The sequence below is a fragment of the Globicephala melas genome, chromosome 2, assembly GCF_963455315.2.
Source record: "Globicephala melas chromosome 2, mGloMel1.2, whole genome shotgun sequence".
Classification (NCBI taxonomy): domain Eukaryota; kingdom Metazoa; phylum Chordata; class Mammalia; order Artiodactyla; family Delphinidae; genus Globicephala; species Globicephala melas.
The window spans coordinates 172,493,159-172,511,117 of NC_083315.2; the positions used below are offsets into that span (position 1 = coordinate 172,493,159).

The 17,959-nt window shown below is 49.4% G+C and overlaps 1 protein-coding gene across 9 annotated transcripts in view; it reads left to right on the forward strand.

Annotated features, from left to right (window-relative positions):
* The window catches only part of EML1 (EMAP like 1), a 163,354-nt gene extending 149,515 nt beyond the window's left edge, over positions 1–13,839 (forward strand). For 5 of the 9 annotated variants that reach the window (XM_060295275.2, XM_060295272.1, XM_060295273.1 and 2 more), the window contains 5 exons: positions 8,646–8,743; positions 8,854–8,941; positions 10,258–10,358; positions 11,608–11,738; positions 12,305–13,839. In XM_060295275.2, the coding sequence (XP_060151258.1) occupies positions 8,646–8,743; positions 8,854–8,941; positions 10,258–10,358; positions 11,608–11,738; positions 12,305–12,575 (689 nt within the window). In that variant the 3' untranslated portion in view covers positions 12,576–13,839. The remainder of the gene's footprint in view (positions 1–8,645; positions 8,744–8,853; positions 8,942–10,257; positions 10,359–11,607; positions 11,739–12,304) is intronic. The other 4 variants (XM_060295274.1, XM_060295278.1, XM_030883386.2 and 1 more) reach the window with 3 other exon arrangements.
* Positions 13,840–17,959: the final 4,120 nt, after the last annotated feature.

Below are 17,959 nucleotides of genomic sequence, written 5' to 3' on the forward strand. Positions count from 1 at the left end.
AAACCAAGAAGCAAACAATTGTGAACTGTTTCTCATATTAACATTTCCCGATTGGCAAACTTACGAAAATTTTCTATAACGTCTAGAAACATACATCTTCTTATAGCGTAATTTCTTTTCTCAATGTGGTATAAGATGTGTGTCCAAATAAACCCAAACATCTTTAGTTTTTCTCTAATAAGAAGACAAAGAGGTAAACTTAGATTTGCTTAGCAATTAATGTTTTAGTATTTTATCTTATTTGGAAATTATCTGTATATTTAATGAAGTTCCATAATTTATATTAACTTAGCAAAACTCTCAAGTTTCAAGTTACCAAAATCTGGAGGAACTATTTTTAAGTAAACGTACTATATATAAAACATAATCATTCTTAAAGAGTTTACCTAAAAACTTTTATCTCATGTGTCTCTATTTCCCTACTTAAGAAAACATCATCATACCAAGTTAATTTTCTTGTTGACAAGTGTTGGAACAGAGATAACATGAGCTTATTGATTTCTTTTTTAAGATTTTTGGGGGATTTTTTTTGGCCGCGTCGGGTCCTAGTTGCGGCACGCAGGATATTCATTGAGGCATTCGGGATCTTTTGTTGTGGCGCACCAGCTCTTCGTTGTGGTGCGCAGGCTTCTCTCTAGTTGTGGTGTGCGGGTTTTTTCTTCTCCTCTCTAGTGGCGCGCAGGTTCCAAGGGTCATGGGCTCTGTAGTTTGCAGCACATGGGCTCCAGCTGAGGTACACAAGCTCAGTAGTTGTGGCGCACGGGCTTAGCTACACCGCGGCATGTGGGGTCTTAGTTCCCTGACCAGGGATCGAAACCACGTCCCCTGCATTGGAAGGCGGATTCTTTACCACTGCACCACCAGGGAAGTCCCTTAATTGACTTTCAATAAACCTAGGTATCATAAAAGTATTATACTTAATGTTGATGACTTAAAGACGTGTCTGTATTAACCAAACCAACAACTTAAACTTATTTTCATTTATTAAAGATTAATCCTGGATCATATGATACTTTAAAAATGTGAGGGGTTAGTTTCTTGTTGTAGTTAGAAATATTTCATTGGTAAGCACTTACTTCTAAGTCAATTAAATAGAACTCTTTTTCAAATTAATTTTGATAATATCATTTGGAGGTAGAAACATGCTATATTTATAATGTACGTACAGACATACACACATCCAGATAGACAGACAGAGATCTCATAGTTTTCCTGCTTGAGTTTCTAAAGGTCTCATTTCCCCTTTTCTGCAGTTTTAGGTTCTACTATTTGAGCCAAAGCTGTGGTCTCAGGCAGTGTGGGCTGTGCTTGCATTTCAAGGACATGATAAGAGTTATACCTTCAAATTTGCTTGAATACTTTTATTCAAGCATAAAAAGGAGTACTTTTATTGTCTCAGGTCAGAATTTTGAAAAAAAATGTTTTATCAAGCCAGCTTTGTTTTTTTTTTCTGCGGTACGCGGGCCTCTCGCTGTTGTGGCCTCTCCCATTGCGGAGCACAGGCTCCAGACACGCAGGCTCAGCGGCCGTGGCTCACGGGCCCAGCCGCTCCGCGGCATGCGGGATCTTCCCGGACCGGGGCACGAACCCGTGTCCCCTGCATCGGCAGGTGGACTCTCAACCACTGCGCCACCAGGGAAGCCCGAGCCAGCTTTCTTTAATTGCACATGCAAAACTCAGTTTTAGAATGTCAGAAGAGTCCCATTCTGGCCATTTTAGAGCTATGTCATTTCTACAATTGTAGAAGCCAGCCGGAGTTCCCTGTCTGGGAGCCGTTAGGCGTTAGAAGCACAATTTCCTGATTTATTTCAGTTTCATTTTATTATACAGTACAAATCTTTCCAATTTTAAGCCACATTTTAAAAAAAGTCAACCAACCCAGTTTACCCCAAAGTTCCTTCTAGGCCTTTCCTGCCTGGAAATTTCTTCTAGGTTTCTTACCTGGAAACTCCATCTAGATCCCTTGCCTGGAACTTCCCACTAGGTTCCTTTCACCTAGGAAATGTACTGGTACCCCCTTAAGAGTCCAGGTCTTAAGGTAACAGCTCAAATAAAAGTCATGGACTGCCACTTCATACAAGAAGATCCAGACATCAGGAAAAACTCACCGAACCAACCAACCTCAAGAGTGCTGTGAAGCTGTGGGGCTGGGGCTGGGGCTCAAAGGGTCCGTGTTTGCTACCCAGCATCCATCCAGAGTAGACTCCAGCGACTTCCCTGGTGGTCCAGTGGTAAAGAATCCGCCTTCCAGTGCAGGAGACGCAGGTTCGATTCCTGGTCAGGGAACCAAGATCCCACATGCTGCGGGGCAACTAAGCCCGTGCGCCACAACTACTGAGCTTGCACGCCTCATCTAGAGAGCCCACGTGCTGCAACTACAGAGCCCATGCGCCTTGGAGCTCACACGCCATAACTAGAGAGAATCCCGTGCACCACAACGAAAGATCCCACGTGCCTCAACTAAAACCCGATGCAGCCCTAAATAAATAAATAAATAAATATCAAAGGCTGGGGGGAGAAAAGTAGACTCCAGGTGACCCCACGTGGGTTTTTCTGATATCCTGCCGGCTACGCCAAGCAATGTAGATGGAAATAATCAATAAGCCAATCTCTAATAGGCATAGAACTGAGCCAAAGTGAGGACCAAAGCCCAGGAGACAGCCTCTCAGATAATTCTGCGGCACTGCTCCAGAGAAGCATGGTTTCAGCAGTTTTATATTGCGTCGGAACAAAGAACTTCACACAAGTCAGGGATACATTTCTTCAAGGTTTAAAAGAAAGAACAGAACAGCACATACACAGCAAGTCAGGACGGCACCTGGTGCCTGGAAAAGGAATCTTATCATTGAGGGCAGACCAGCACCGGCGTCCCAGGAAGAGAGGCATTTAATCTTTATTTTTAACGTGGGTATTCTTTACTTCTGGTCAAGGCACCCTTTTCTTTAGTGAGTAAAGCAGGTGTACGGCGTGTTTGATAGGCCACACATAGGCTGTTTTAGCTAGCCGAAAATTCAAGTTAAATCATGAATAAGCCAGAACGCCTTCCCCAGGCTTCCGCATGATGACATTTCTTCGCTAGCAGACACCTACCTACTGCCGCAGATGGGTTGTGTAGGATGAGCTCAGGTGGAAGTGAGACTGCTTTGTAAATCCCCTTTAAGGTTGATGTTATGTTGTGCAGGGATGGTGAGAGGTGAGCAGTTGCTTCCTGAAGTTAACCGTGTGGACTGAGAACTAAATCTTTCAGATAATTTCTCAATTCCGCAGGCACTAGTGAGAGGCCCAGGTTTCAGCGGCTAATAACCTGTATCTGGCCTTTGGTTGAAGTGGGAGGTTCAGAGCGATAGTCCCAGACACAGGTGCACGCTGGGAGCCGGTGAAGCAGAGCCTTTGGCGTGCATTAGAATCGCCCAGAGGGTATGGGCTTGTGGAGGGGTTCTTTGGCATCCTGGGAACCACAAACCTAGAGCATTTCAATGGATCATCTGATAACCATTTCAGTCACATTTTATTACATGTTTTCATTTATGAAATACCTTACATAAGATGGCCTAATGCTAATAAGCTAACGTTATGTGAATTTTTACTGAAACCATAGTCAACTACGATTGCCAGGCCCCTCGTAGGTTCATTAAATATAGAACTGTAGTAGGGACAGTTCTCAAAGTTGACACACACATCAGGAACCTTACAGAGCACTTTGTCAGTAGACCAATGGAGTTTTGATTGGATTAAATTTGTAAATTTTTTAAAAGAGGAATGGAGATTGGAAGAAGATAATTTCATGTTCGTTAAGCCCAACTGCAAATACTTAGCCTGCCTGGTCTAGTTTCAACCTGTTGAAACTTGGATTAAAAATCTAAAACCCTAAACGTGAAGATGAAAAAGGGAAAATCACAATGAACTAATGCATTGCTCATGTGATTATATTGATCTCTTCTTTAATCTTATCCGTATCATTGAGACATGGAGTTTCTCTGCTTTTATAAGAATGAATCAGAATCTGGTGTTCATTTGCATCACCCCAGCATCGAATCCCACCTCTGCTTTCCAGGTGGGACTAGAGACCCGCTGGGATGCAGCCCCTGCCACCCAGCCAACCTCTCTCCTGCCCACACAACGTCCCCAAGCCTGCACTCCACCAGGCATGCTCCCCGTCCAGGTGCAGCAGTCTCCTGCGGAGCCCCAAATCACCTGCCCCGTGTGACAAGCAGGGCGGGTGCACGGCAGCCTTACAGCTACCCTGGAGACCCTGCTGTGCTCCCACCTGGCGCACTGTCTCCCATGCCCACGGTTCACTCGTCCTTCCAGCCCAGGTCAAGCCGTGCCACGCACTCAGCTGTGTCGTCTTAGGCAAGTTACTGAACCTCAGTTTCGTCATTTGCACAGCTGGACAAATTCTCCCTGCTCTTAAAATACTGTTGGACTTAGTTAAGAGCTGTGTGGAAACCCATCCCCAGACCTTGTAAAGAGGCAATCAGTGAAACTGGCTATGGTGTTATCTTTCTCCTCCAGGTGACCAGACCCCTGCTCTCTGTTCTTATGAGTCAGTCCTCCAGCTGATTTTTATTTGGGACCAAATGCCCGCTTCTTTTAGTCGAGTAAGTTTAGGAATTTTGTACTCTCTGGGAGAGCTGGGGGTGAGGCATAGAGAGTTTATGGGTGAGAGGACGTGGTTCACAGGATGAGAAAGTGCTCTGGAGGTCCGAGAAATAGGCAGCGCTTGGGTTTCATCTGGCCGCTGATTAGCATATTGACTGAAACTGCTTGGTTGTGATGTATTAGGCAGACAGTTTTATTACATATTTATGAATGAGCTTAAACCGTTACATGAAAACTTTCTATTTCGAATTTTAAGGAGAAATTACAATCTCATTAGGCTGTTAGAAGTGAATTGCCAAGGGAGATTGTGAAATCCTATTTTTCATTCATCTTTAAAAACAGATATGGGGCTTCCCTGGTGGCGCAGGGGTTGAGAGTCCGCCTGCCGATGCAGGGGACACAGGTTCGTGCCCCGGTCCGGGAAGATCCCACATGCCGTGGAGCGGCTGGGCCCGTGAGCCAGGGCCACTGAGCCTGCGCGTCCGGAGCCTGTGCTCCGCAACGGGAGAGGCCACAACAGTGAGAGGCCCGTGTACCGCAAAAAAAAAAAAAAAAAAAAAACAGATATGGAGATGGTAGTTATACAGGTATTTTTGTCAAAACTCTTAGAATATGTGCATTTTATTGTGTGTAGATTATACCTCAAAGTTGACTTTTAAGTGGGGGGTTTGAGAGAAGATTCTGGGAAGATGGTGAGTAGGAACCAGCAGGAATCTGTCTCTCCACCTAGACAGCAACTGGCAGAAACTGTCTGATAGAACTGTTTTGGAAAGCCAGAGTCTATTGAAGGCTTGCAACTTCCAGAGAAAGACTTGGATGGTAAGTTGCAGTTAATTTCAGTCAGTTTCAGCTCTTAGCACAGTGGCAGCGACCCACCCCCTCACCTCCAGTACCCTGACAGGCAACTGTGCATGTGTTCCTGGAGCAACAACAAAAAAACTAGCAACCCACTCAAAAATGGGCAAAAGGCTCGAATGGGCATTTCTTCAGAGAAGACATACAAATGGCCAGTAAGCATGTGAGAAGGTGCTCAACATCACTACTCATTAGGGAAATGCAAATCAAAACTACAATGAGATGCCATCTCACACCCACTAAGATGGCTACTATCAAAACAAACAGAAAACGGCTTCCCCGGTGGCGCAGTGGTTGGGAGTCCGCCTGCCGATGCAGGGGACACGGGTTCGTGCCCCGGTCTGGGAAGATCCCACATGCCGTGGAGCGGCTGGGCCCGTGAGCCATGGCCGCTGAGCCTGCACGTCCGGAGCCTGTGCTCCGCCACGGGAGAGGCCATGGCAGTGAGAGGCCTGCGTACCACAAAATAAAAGAAAGAAAAAAACAGAAAACAACAAGTGCTGGTGAGGATGTGGAGAACTGTGCACTGTTGGTGGGAATGTAAAGTGGTGCAGCCATTGCAGAAAACAGGACAGCGGTTCCTAAAAAAATTCAAAGTAGAATTAGCATATGGTCCAGCAATTCCACTTCTGGATACATACCCAAAAGAATTGAAAGCAGAGTCCCAAAGAGGTCTGTGTACACCCATGTTCATAGCATCATTATTGACAATAACTAAACCATGGAGGCAATCCAGGTGTCCATCAACAGATGAATGGATAAGTAAAATGTGATATACAGTGGAATATTATTCAGCCTTCAAAAGGAAGGAAATTCTAACACATGCTGCAACGTGGAAGAACCTTGACATCATGCTGAGTGAAATAAGCCAGTCACCAAAAGACAAATATTGTATGATTTCACTTATGAGGAACTTAGAGTCGTCAAAATCATAAAAGGTGGAGTAGACAAAATCATAACAAATGGTTCCACGATGAAAGAGAGCTCATTATTTTAGAGTTAACAAATGATACGGTCGTTCTTAGCTAAAGATCGTTGTGCTTAGGAGTGTACAAGCGTAGATAGCTGGTGGGAAGCAGCAGCATAGCACAGGGAGATCAGCTGGGTGCTTTGTGACCACCTAGAGGGGTGGGATAGGGAGGGTGGGAGGGAGGCGCAAGAGGGAGGGGACATGGGGATATATGTATATGTATAGCTGACTCACTTTGTTATAAAGCCGAAACTAACACACCATTGTAAAGCAATTATACTGCAATAAAGATGTTAATAAAAAGAGTGTACAAGCCAGGGTGCGTACATCATTTATCAGATTTTCAGCTGTTCTTTACTGTTATTCTTTGTCACAGGGGCAATGGCATTTAGCAAAGAAATGCTCAGGCTCTAGTCAGACTGCTGGGTTCGAATCCTAGCTTCTCTAAACCTGTGTGACCTTGTGCAAGTTACTTTATCATCCATGCCTCAGTTTCCTCTCCTGAAAAGTGGAGATAATATCTACCTCACAGGGGTCTATGAGGATTAAGTAAGTTAATATAGGAAGAGTTTAGAATAGTACTGGTACATAGTAGTTATTCAACAAATGTCGACTCATAATTATTTGATAGTAATTCTTGTTAGCATTTACTGTCATCATCATTATTGTCAGGGCTTGGTCAGTTGGAGGACCAAGTGCAGGTGGTCTGCCGGGCAGCTCTCTGGCCTTCTCTAGAACCATCAGCAGCAGAAGGTGGCCCATCCCCCAGCTAAGGCAGTCCTCGGCCCATTTACCCCACCCCCTCACGAGCCTGCTTTGGACAGGCTAACTCTGACTTGCCAACACCTTGATTTTGGCCAGGCATTGGCCAAGACTTCCAAAAATACCATTTCCTGATGGTGCCAGGCCATGCTATTTCCTGTAGGTCTTCCTACCTTGCGAGAAGGAAAACCAGGGGGAAGAGGTGGGGGGAGAACCCTTATTGACCTCATGATGTGCCAGTGACCGCTAGGACCTTTACAGACATTGTCCAAGGGAATCCTCTGAATTTCGATGAGAAGGTGCCGTGCTTCGTGGATGGAGGAACTGGCGCTCAGTGAGAGGAGGGACGCATTTGCTGTCCCCGAGCTCGTGGGCAGAGACCGCCCCTCCTCTAGGCTCCATTCTGGGTGCAGGTTGTCCGGCCCCCATGTGGTTCCTTTCTCCTTCCTTCCGGTTCCTGGCCCCAGGAAGGTCTGACCTCCTCCAGACTAGTCTCTCAGGCCCCGCTTCCATCCCAGTACATCCTGGGCCTCCCCACTCCGGCTTCACACTTGGCAGGTTCATCTGCCAGCGACAGGGGCTGCTCTGCTCTTACATTACAGTGAGCGCCTTCCCTTGTGTTTCTACACGAGCATCACGGCCTGATTCCTTAAGCCTTCCTGATGCCAGGAACCTGGGTAAAGGAGATGCTAACTGATGGCCCATTGGAAGAGCGGCAGGAAGGGCCTTCCAGGTGGGGCGGCGGGGGAATAAGGGGGGCGCTGTGTGCACAGAGGTGAGGGGAGAGGGCCCTCCAGGCATGGGGGGAGGGGCAGTGTGCACTGAGGTGAGGGGGAGGGCTTTCCAGGCAGGGGGGAGGGGCAGTGTGCACAGAGGTGAGGGGGAGGGCTTTCCAGGCGGGGGGGAGGGGCAGCGTGTGCAGAGGTGAGGGGGAGGGCTTTCCAGGCAGGGGGGAGGGGCAGTGTGCACAGAGGTGAGGGGGAGGGCTTTCCAGGCGGGGGGGAGGGGCAGCGTGTGCAGAGGTAAGGGGGAGGGCTTTCCAGGCAGGGGGGAGGGGCAGTGTGCACAGAGGTGAGGGGGAGGGCTTTCCAGGCGGGGAGGGGGTGGGCAGGAGGAAGTGTGCCAGAGGCCTGAGAGAACCCGGTCTGTTCAGGGAGGAATGATGCAGCCGCATCCTGGCGGGCCTTGGGGACCCCACTGAGGAACTGAGTCTTGATCCTTCAGCAGTGGGGACAGCCAGGGAAGGTTTTTTTTAAGGGGCAGAATCTGATCAGATGTGGATTTTCAAAAGATAGCTTTGGAAGTGGTATAGGAGTGATTTAAAAGCAAATTTTGTCTCTTTGAAATAATTCATGGCTATTTTTTCTAACTCTGTAATGGCCACTAGCATTATCGCTTGTAATTGATAAAATGTTTATTCTTAACAACTGAAATGTAATCCCGCGTGTTTTTGCAGATGGGAATTTCTTAGCAATAGGCTCCCATGACAACTGCATCTACATATATGGAGTCAGTGACAATGGGAGGAAGTACGCACGGGTCGGCAAGTGCTCGGTGAGCGTGCTGGTCACTCCTCGTGGGTCTGTGCAGTTGTTTGTCACGTTACGACAGTGTGGGTGGGAATCTATAAGGCAAGTGAAACTCACCCATGTGTTCTCTCCCAGGGTCATTCCAGCTTCATCACTCACCTGGACTGGTCTGTAAACTCACAATTCCTCATGTCGAATTCCGGAGACTATGAAATCCTTTACTGTGAGTGGTTCCCCAGGTGTGGTCTGGGTGCAGATCACGTAGAACCTTCACTCTGAGACCAAATGGGACCTCCTGCAAAAACCCACGCCCCATACAACTTGGGCACGTGATGGCGTCTCTGGGCCTGGGTCCCTCCTCTGCACAGTACAGGAGTTGGGCTGGACACCTCCGCCTTGGCATTGAGATACTTGGGGTTTGGGCCCCGAGGAGGAGAAGGTGGGGCCCTGCAGGGAGAGGCAGAGAGAGTGGGTCAGAGCTGTCCCGGCAAGAGGGATGGCCCCTCGTGAAGGCATCACCCTCACGGGCAGAGACCCAGCAGCCCCCTGGGCCCCTCCTCCTCCCTCAGCCCTTCCTGGCCAGGTCTGAGCCCAGGCAGGGCCGTGCAGTGGAGGCATGAAGGATGGGGCTGCACTTGCCGAGCGCATGCTACATGCCGTGCACTGCTTCCTCCAGCATCTGGCAAGCACCTGCCACGCGCCAAGTGCAGGGTCCCAGGGCAGAGGAGGGCCCGGTCTCTGCCCCGGCGGAAGGTACCAGCAAGTGCAGTGTGCTTCACCCACAGGCTCTCAGGTGATCCACAGCACTTTCTGGCTTGTCCCATTTTAAGGAAGAGGAAATATCTCAGATACAAGGCCACAGGCATCAGGAGCCAGTGGGTGGGGAGGTGGGCGCCCCCTCGTTGAGGAGCAGGCCTGGGCAGGGCTGCTGGTGCTGGAGGGAAGGGGCCTCCCTCGGGCGGGGCAGGAGGCCCTGCCTGATGTGGGGCAGGAGTGGGGGATGGTTTTCAGGGACAGGCCATGGGTCTAGAATCTTCTCAGACATGGTCTCATACTCCACTAGTGAGAGTTTAACTGGGCAACAAACAAATCACCTGCAACGCCACAGGTACTTGGTATGACTGGTTTCCGTAAGCTTCCATTCCTAACTCGGAGCTGAAGGGATGGTGTGTGTGTGTGCGCGCGTGTGCCCAAGTGTATGTTGGGAGAGGGCTAGGGAGCCTGACAGCAGGGGGTGGAGTTGTATCCAGGGCAACAGTGAGCAGACAGGGGCCTCAGAACCAAAGGTGGTCAAAGAAAAGAAGCCAGACTGGGGGAACAGACACAGAGGAGATGAGAAGAAGCGGAAGAAGTGGGGTCCCCACCGAGGCCCCGGGCCTTGGGCAGTGAGCATGGTCCCCGCAGAGCTGGGAGGTGGATGGTGTCCCCCTCCCAGAGGGCTTTGTAGCCGATGGGGCCTGGCTCCGAGGGCCCAGCCTTGCCCAAGAAGGAGAGGGGGCTTTGGCACTGATGTCACCAGACCTGCATTTGCCTTTCCAGGGATTCCCTCTGCTTGTAAGCAAGTCGTAAGTGTGGAAACTACGAGAGACATCGAATGGGCCACATACACCTGCACTTTGGGATTCCACGTCTTTGGTAAGGTCTCTGCACCTTTCATTCTGTTCAAACGTAGGATGATCTACTTTCAGAATGACTTTCCAATAGTAGTGAAGTCTCTTGGTCGGCTTCAAACTGCTCTGCTACCCCGTGGACCCCACAGGACACACTCCCCGCAGCCCTGGGGAAGGGCCAGGGCTTGCCCAGCTATGGCCAGGCGAGAGGAACCAGAGCCCTTTTCTCTCATACGAAATGGGTCCTGAGATAATTCTCTAGAACGCTTGTATGAGGTAGTGCCAAACATCCTCGATAAATGGACCAGATGGTACCCTATCAATTTATTTACCATTTGTTAGACTGATTGTATCTTTTTGGCCCTTAAACTAAATTTTTCACCTCCTTCAAAGTTTAGATTAGGAATATGTTTATAAATGGTCTAAAATAAATTGTCACAATTTAGTAGAATAAAAAAAGAAAAGGCGGTACTTATAATCTCTTTATGTATGACCGCACGTCAGTAAGTTGGTCAGAAGTTCACAAGTCTCCTTAGGGCTGGCGTTTTGTCATCCTCTGGTGTTGAATGCTAGGACGCCCTGGGTTTACTCTAGATCTGCCTGTTAGGAAACTGATGTGCATGCAGCTCTCTCATATCCAAAGTTATTGGGACCAACAGGGTTTCCTGAAGCAATGGTCAGGAGATCCCATCCCCCAGACCACACCCCAGGCCCACCTGGGCACACGGCTGTGGAGTCAGAGCTGCTGCATCACCCGGCCCACAGTGAGCAGACACCCCACCTGCCCAGTGCCACCAGGCAGACAGAAGCCATGAAGGGCTGACACCAAGGAACGCCTGAAACACACAGGCAGTCCCAGAGTTAAAAAGCTCTTTGGAGGGCCTCTCATATGTAAAGAGTTACCCCAAAAAAAGAAAAGTTAGGAAACTGCAGGCTTAGGACTAGTCAGCTTCCCATCAGATGCTTTGGGGATAAAGAAAGCCATCATGTCCAGAACCAGGGATTCTGGCCTGCTTTCTGATGTAGCGTCAAGAAGGGGCCCGAAAGAGGTGGAAGCCCTGAAGGCCTGTCACTGCGACTCTCATGCAGCAGAACAGTATACGCAGTGAGGGTTTCCTGGAACAGCCTGCAGGGAGATCATCTGAGACGAAGCGTTCCCTGGGCGTGGTTTCTAAATCTGGGACATTTCTATTTTCGTGGGAGTTCGATGGCCAGTCCCCACACAGTGTGGCCCTGTGTCCTGGTATTTCCAATGCTCTGTCTGGGGTCTTTGTTTTAGGAGTGTGGCCAGAAGGCTCGGATGGAACCGACATCAATGCCGCCTGTCGGGCCCACGAGAAAAAACTCCTGTCAACCGGTGACGACTTTGGCAAAGTGCACCTCTTCTCCTACCCCTGCTCACAGTTCAGGGTAAAGGCTCATCTTCTTCTCTAGCCTTACCCCACGGGGCGCACTTACTGCCTGGCCTGTTGGTAATTGAATAGAAAGGTGCTGTGAGTGATGCCACCAGTCACAGATGCAGGGGTGACCGTCATTCGGCTGCCCCAGAGCACTTCAGGTCCCCCTCCACTGCCCTCTGGGGAGAACCCCGCCCCCCCACGTGGTGCTGGCTTGTCCTCCTCTGCACTTCGTGGGCCTCCCCCCTCTGCTGTCCACCACGGCTGCCTCTGCTCCAGCCCTGCTGAGCCAAGCCCGCACCAGTTCCTGGAACACCCCTCTTCGTTCTTCCCAGACCTGACCCTCCTCCTAGAAGACCCTCCCCTCCACCCCTGCATCCGGTCCTCCCTCCTTTGGGCCGGCCTGTGCCTGGTGCAGCCTCTGGGGTTGAACCTCTCCCTGCCCGCATTCGTCCCCTCCAGACCAGATTCTCAATGTACAGGGGCTCCATGTGGTTTGGCACGAATGTAGACGTCCAGCACTTCCAACCCCGCCTCGATGGCTTTGCGTTCAGCTCCGTCCATATCATTCTTCCCCAGGCTCCCAGCCACGTGTACAGCGGGCACAGCAGTCACGTCACCAACGTCGATTTCCTCTGTGACGACAGCCACCTTATCTCCACTGGCGGCAAAGACACGAGCATCATGCAGTGGCGGGTCATTTAGTCCCGGCAAGAACCCGGGGGAGCAGAACGGGCCAGGAGGTACAGACTCGAGTTTCGCTCACTCGGTCACTGTGATTTCTGCTTTGTTTGAAGAGTTCTCACAAACCTCAGGAAAATTATGCCCTTTACTGGTTACCTTAGCTTAGTGGATCGGTGAGCATCACAGCAGGTCAGCCATTCAGGTCTCTCTTTTGTTGTACAATATATAAAACACTTAATATAAAAAAGATGCCAAGGTTTACATTACGGTGACATCGAGAAGTGACTGGTGTATCCTTCATAACTTTTCTATGAACTCTTCAAAAACGGTCACAGAATGCCTTTTCAAAGATTGTATATAGGCTTTACTGTTTCACCATGGAGGTTGCTAAGTCAGATATTTATGATAACGAGGTACTGCATCGTGATCGCTGTTGATTAACTGGTCCTCAAAGGATGAGTCGTTGGGGAAGAGAATGGATAACTGATTTGCACAACTGAATCAGGAAATGCAAATAAGACTTTATTTGGTTAACATTTTCTAAGGTTTCATTCAGTGCTCCCTCTGGGAGGCTGGTGAGAAAGGGGTCAGATTCTTCTTGTGTTAAGCAGATTCTACTCCAGATTCACTTAACTATTGCAGCAGGGTACCCAGGCATTTCAGAGTTCCAGCTAGACTGTCTGCCTAACCATATGCAGTCAGCCACCTAACGCCTACACGAATCACGTCCCCTCTGTTCCCCGCTCACAGGCCCTTGGTGAATGGTGGAGACAACGAGCCACCTTCCTCTGTATATTAATTGGCATGATATGGTATCGTACTTGTATAGGATTTTAGCAATTCATAATGAATACGTAAGGCTAGGCTTTACTATTTTAATGCTTACGGACATTGTATATTTGTATTTTAAGACCAAGTAGACCAAGTCAAAAAGATATCTCTCTAGTGTACCATACACCTGCAGCGGGGAGAAGTCTGGAAGGCTCCACCAGGTACTAAGGGCAGCTTCTTTTCCTGTCTTTTGTGCATGGACGGCTTATTACGCAATGAAATAAGATTGCGCTCTGATGAGAAAACAGAGAAGGCCTTACCCATTTCAATTGTGTGGCAGATTGAAGTTTATTGTTTACATTGGGGAATGTATCTCAGATTTTAAAATAGAAGAGTAATAAACAGACTTAAAGACGAATGTTAAGATTTTTACTTGTTCTAGGCAAGTAAATGAACTGAACCATCAACTCTACAGCACTGGTTGTTTAGAGTGGCCGATGAAGCTGAACATTGGGGAGCGTTTTTTATTCCATCTCCAGCCGGCTGCGGAACTGCCGGGCACCAGTAAACAATGTGTATTAAAGATGATTCTGTTTGTATGTATCCTTATCAAATATATTCTATAATGAAATAAAATCTGAAAAGTGGATTTCTTATTGACCTATAATCATGAAAGTATATAAATTAAAATATTTAAAATTAGATATGATTCACACAATATTCTGTTTCATATCCAGATTTTTTTTTCCCTCACCTGGGTCATTTGCAGATAAAACAGCAGTTTGCATATGGTGTGTAAGCATTCATCAGATTAGACAACTATAAAGCATTCAGCTTTTTGTTGTTGTTGTTTCTGGCCGCCCCACGTGGCTTGTGGGATGTCAGTTCCCTGACCGGGGATTGAACCCAGGGCACAGCAGTGAAAGGCCGGAATCCTAACCACCAGGCCACCAGGGAATTCCCAAGAATTTAGCTTAATTACCATACCCAGTTGTTAGTTTACTTGGTTATGTAAATACTGGCAAAAATAATCTTTTTTTTTTTTTTTTTTTTTTTTGCGGTACGAGGCCCTCTCACTGTTGCGGCCTCTCCCGTTGCAGAGCACAGGCTCCGGACGCGCAGGCTCAGCGGCCATGGCTCACGGGCCCAGCCGCTCCGTGGCCTGTGGGATCTTCCCGGACCGGGGCACGAACCCGTGTCCCCTGCATCGGCAGGCGGACTCCCAACCACTGCGCCACCAGGGAAGCCCTCATTTTTAAATTAATAATTAAGGAATAACCAGATCAGAGAAGGGAAGGAAACCCATTATTGACTCAAAAGTTATAAGATCTACTTTTCTTTCTATACACTTTCAGTATTTTCCAAGCTCGATAATGGAAAAGGGGTATGTATATAAATCATTATTGCTACCTTCATACTTGCCTACATTTTAAATGAAATTCTCAGTATTAACCTTGCAGGTATTCATTAACATAGGAAGCAGTGGCCACGCACCACCACTTACCACCTCTCAGGCAAACTAGGCCTAGAACCCCGGGATTCTGCTGGAATGAGAGACCCCAGAAGCAGAGCCAGGCCTGTTCCTCCCAGTGGCCTATGGCCACATCAGCTCTTAGCCCTACTGCGGAGAGTGACAGATGACGGACTATTACCCTAATCTCGGTGAAGTGATGGTGTGGACTAAGGTGCAAGCAGTGGACAGGGGAGAGGTGAATGGAGTGTCTGAGAGCGGTTCCTGGGTTGACGTCAGCAGGGCCTGGCGATGGATGGGATGGGGGCGGTGGGTGAGGCCCAGGTCCCCGACTGTTCTCTGGGCAGATGTTGGTGCCGTCGGCTAAGATGGGGGGCGCTGCAAGTTTGAAAGAGGATAATGAGTCAGGCCTGGTACAGGCTGGAGTGAGGTGAGGGGCCGCTGAGACATCCAAGTGTTAAGTGCGAAGCAGGCGTTTGGCTGGCAGGCGCAGAACAGAAGTCGGGCTGGAGGTACCAGCGTGAGTGATGCTCTCCGCAGGAGGCTGACGCTGAAGCCAGGATGTGCTGAGTCTGCGGGTCCTGGGCAAGCAGGGTGAGGAGAGGGCCTCCGACCCAGCCAGGGGGACTCCGATGGACTTCAAGGTTAGATAGAGCATGAGCTGTCAGCAAGGAAGGAGAAAAGCCAGCAGAGGGCTGGGTGGGGCAGAAAAGAGACCCACACGAGGGCTGTGGAGGACCCGGCAGCCGGGTGGCTTGGTTTGGTGCTCGCTGTGGAGCCACTGTGGGCTCTTTACTTGTTTAGCAAATGGTTTTCCAGCATCTTTGTACAAAGTGATGCTGGGCAGGGGATCCAGGCGTGCTGGGAGAGGGCTCCTCTCTCACATGCTCCTCGGCAAGTGGAGGAGAGAGGGCACAAGGTCGGGGTGAGGGCATGGGGTGGGAGGCCTCCAGAGCCAGCTGGAGCTGCATGGGGGAAAGTTCAGTGGATCCTGGCATCCGTGGACTTACATCTGCGGTTTCCACTGCATGAGGTGCACCCTGGCAGTGGGTCAGAGGGGCTGTCCGTGGTTCACTGGAAAGCCCGCTCAGACATCTTCGCAACCCCTCCAATTTTTTTTGAGGGATTGCTTCCACTGCCCAGAGGCCGCACACGGCACTCATTGGTCGTTTTTTCTCTGATTTGGGAACAGGCTACCATCATCTAATCTTTGAGGCAGAAGAGCACACAGAAGAAGTAACGTTGGAGACCCTCTGGCCTCCTCAAAGGGGTTCAATCTAATACACAACCGGGAAGCAAGACGATAAGTCTGTACTTCTCGCGAGGTAGAAACTGACTCCAGGCTACTCTCCGTACTGGTTCTCAATTTCTTTAATAGAAAATTTCAAACATACACAGAAGTAGAGAAAGCCTCTCACCCGGTTTCAAAAATTATTGACATCCTGAAAGCCTCGTTTCTACTCTCTCTCCTAACTGTGGGTGGGGAGGGGGACTGGAGTACTTTAAGAGTCAGTCCAGCAGATGGCGGACCAGGAGGACGCGGAATTCGTGTCTCCTCACAACCAGGGCACCTACCAGGCCCCGGTGGGGGACCGCAGACACCTAAGGGGACGGGCAGAACCCCCAGCGACCAGGTAGGACGTGGGACTTGAGGGGAGTGAGGGGGGAGGACAAGTGGAGGCGGGACGGGGCTGGCGACCCTGAAGGGCGGCTGGGGGAGGGGAAGGGAGCCCATGCCCGAAGGGGGAAATTGGGGAAACACTGGCAGGGCAGAGGATCAAAAGGGAGCGTGGCCAGGTTTCCCTTGACCACTTGGGACCCCGGGAGCCTGCTGAGATCCCGGCCCGATCCTCTGCCCACCAAGGCCCCCTCCAGTCAGACAGATCCTGAGGGAGCGGGAGGGAGGGAAGGGGGAGCAAAAGTAAAGGCCGGACCTCTGGGACCGGCACCCCTGAGGGGTGGCTGGGGGAGGGGAGGAGTTCCTACACCCAGCGGGACCTACCCACGGTTAGGGGTCCAGCGGAGATGGGGGAGACCCTGGGGGAGATGATGGGGGAGGGCACGAAGGAACAGAAGGCAACGGGGCCAGTGCTCTCCCTGTCCACTCAGGCACTGGGTAGCCTGCTGGCATAATCCTCTGCCCTCGGAGCCTCCCTCCTGCCATGCAGAGCCCAAGCCCCGCCCCTGCACCCCCAGCCAGGGCCCCGCCTCTACACTCAGAGACCCCCTCCAAGGCGCTGGGCCTAAGCCCACCCACACACCCGCACGCAGGGCCCTACCTCCAAACTCCGGAACTCCATACTCCAGAGGCCCTACTTCCAACGTGCAGCCTCTCCCCTTCTGCCAGGTCCTAAGCAGAGGCCCCGCCCATGCTTGAACGTCACCCGCTAGGCCCGGCCCCACGCTCAAACGTCACCCCCCACACCCACCTAGGTCCCGCCCCACCCTAAAAGCCATCCCTGCCTAAGTTCCACCCCCACCTAAACTCCGCCCCCATAGCCAAAGCTTTTCTTTTTTCTTTTCCTTTTTCCTCTTTTAGATTGGGGTTCTGTTTTACATTGTTGATTCATTGTTGTTGATTCTTTAATATTTTTATTTTTCCTAATAAATCTTTTATTTTTCTAATTTTATTTTATTCTTTATACTTTGTTAGTGATCTCTCCTTTTGGCTTGTTCCCTACCACCCCCGTTTTTTTTTTTTTTCTTTTTTCTGTTGTGGTTTTGTTTTACCTTGTTGCAGTTGTTTCAATTATAGTTTTATTTTTCCTAATATACTTTTTATCTTTCTAATTTTATTTTTTATTCTTTGATATTGTACGGCTCCTTTTTTTCTTTCTTTCTTCCTTTTTTTTTTTTTCAACCACACCACGAAGCTTGCGGGATCTTGATTCCCAGGCTGGAGGTAGGGCCTGAGCTCCTGTGGTGGGAGCTTCGAGTCCAAACCACTGGACTAACACAGAACTTCAGACCCCAGGGAATATCAATCAGAGTGAGGTCTCCCGGAGGTCCTCATCTCAGCACCAAGCCCCAGCTCTATCCAACTGCCTGCAAACTCCAGTGCTGGACGTCTCAGGCCAAACAACCAGTAAGACAGGAATACAACACCACCCATCAAAGAAAATAAAATGAAACGACAAAAAAATACGTTACAGATGAAGGAGCAAGGTAAAAACCTACAAGACCAAATAAATGAAGATGAAATAGGCAAGCTACCTGAAAAAGAATTCACAGTAATGATAGTAAAGATGATCCAGAATCTCAGAAGCAGAATGGACAAAATACAAGAAACATTTAACAAGGCTCCAGAA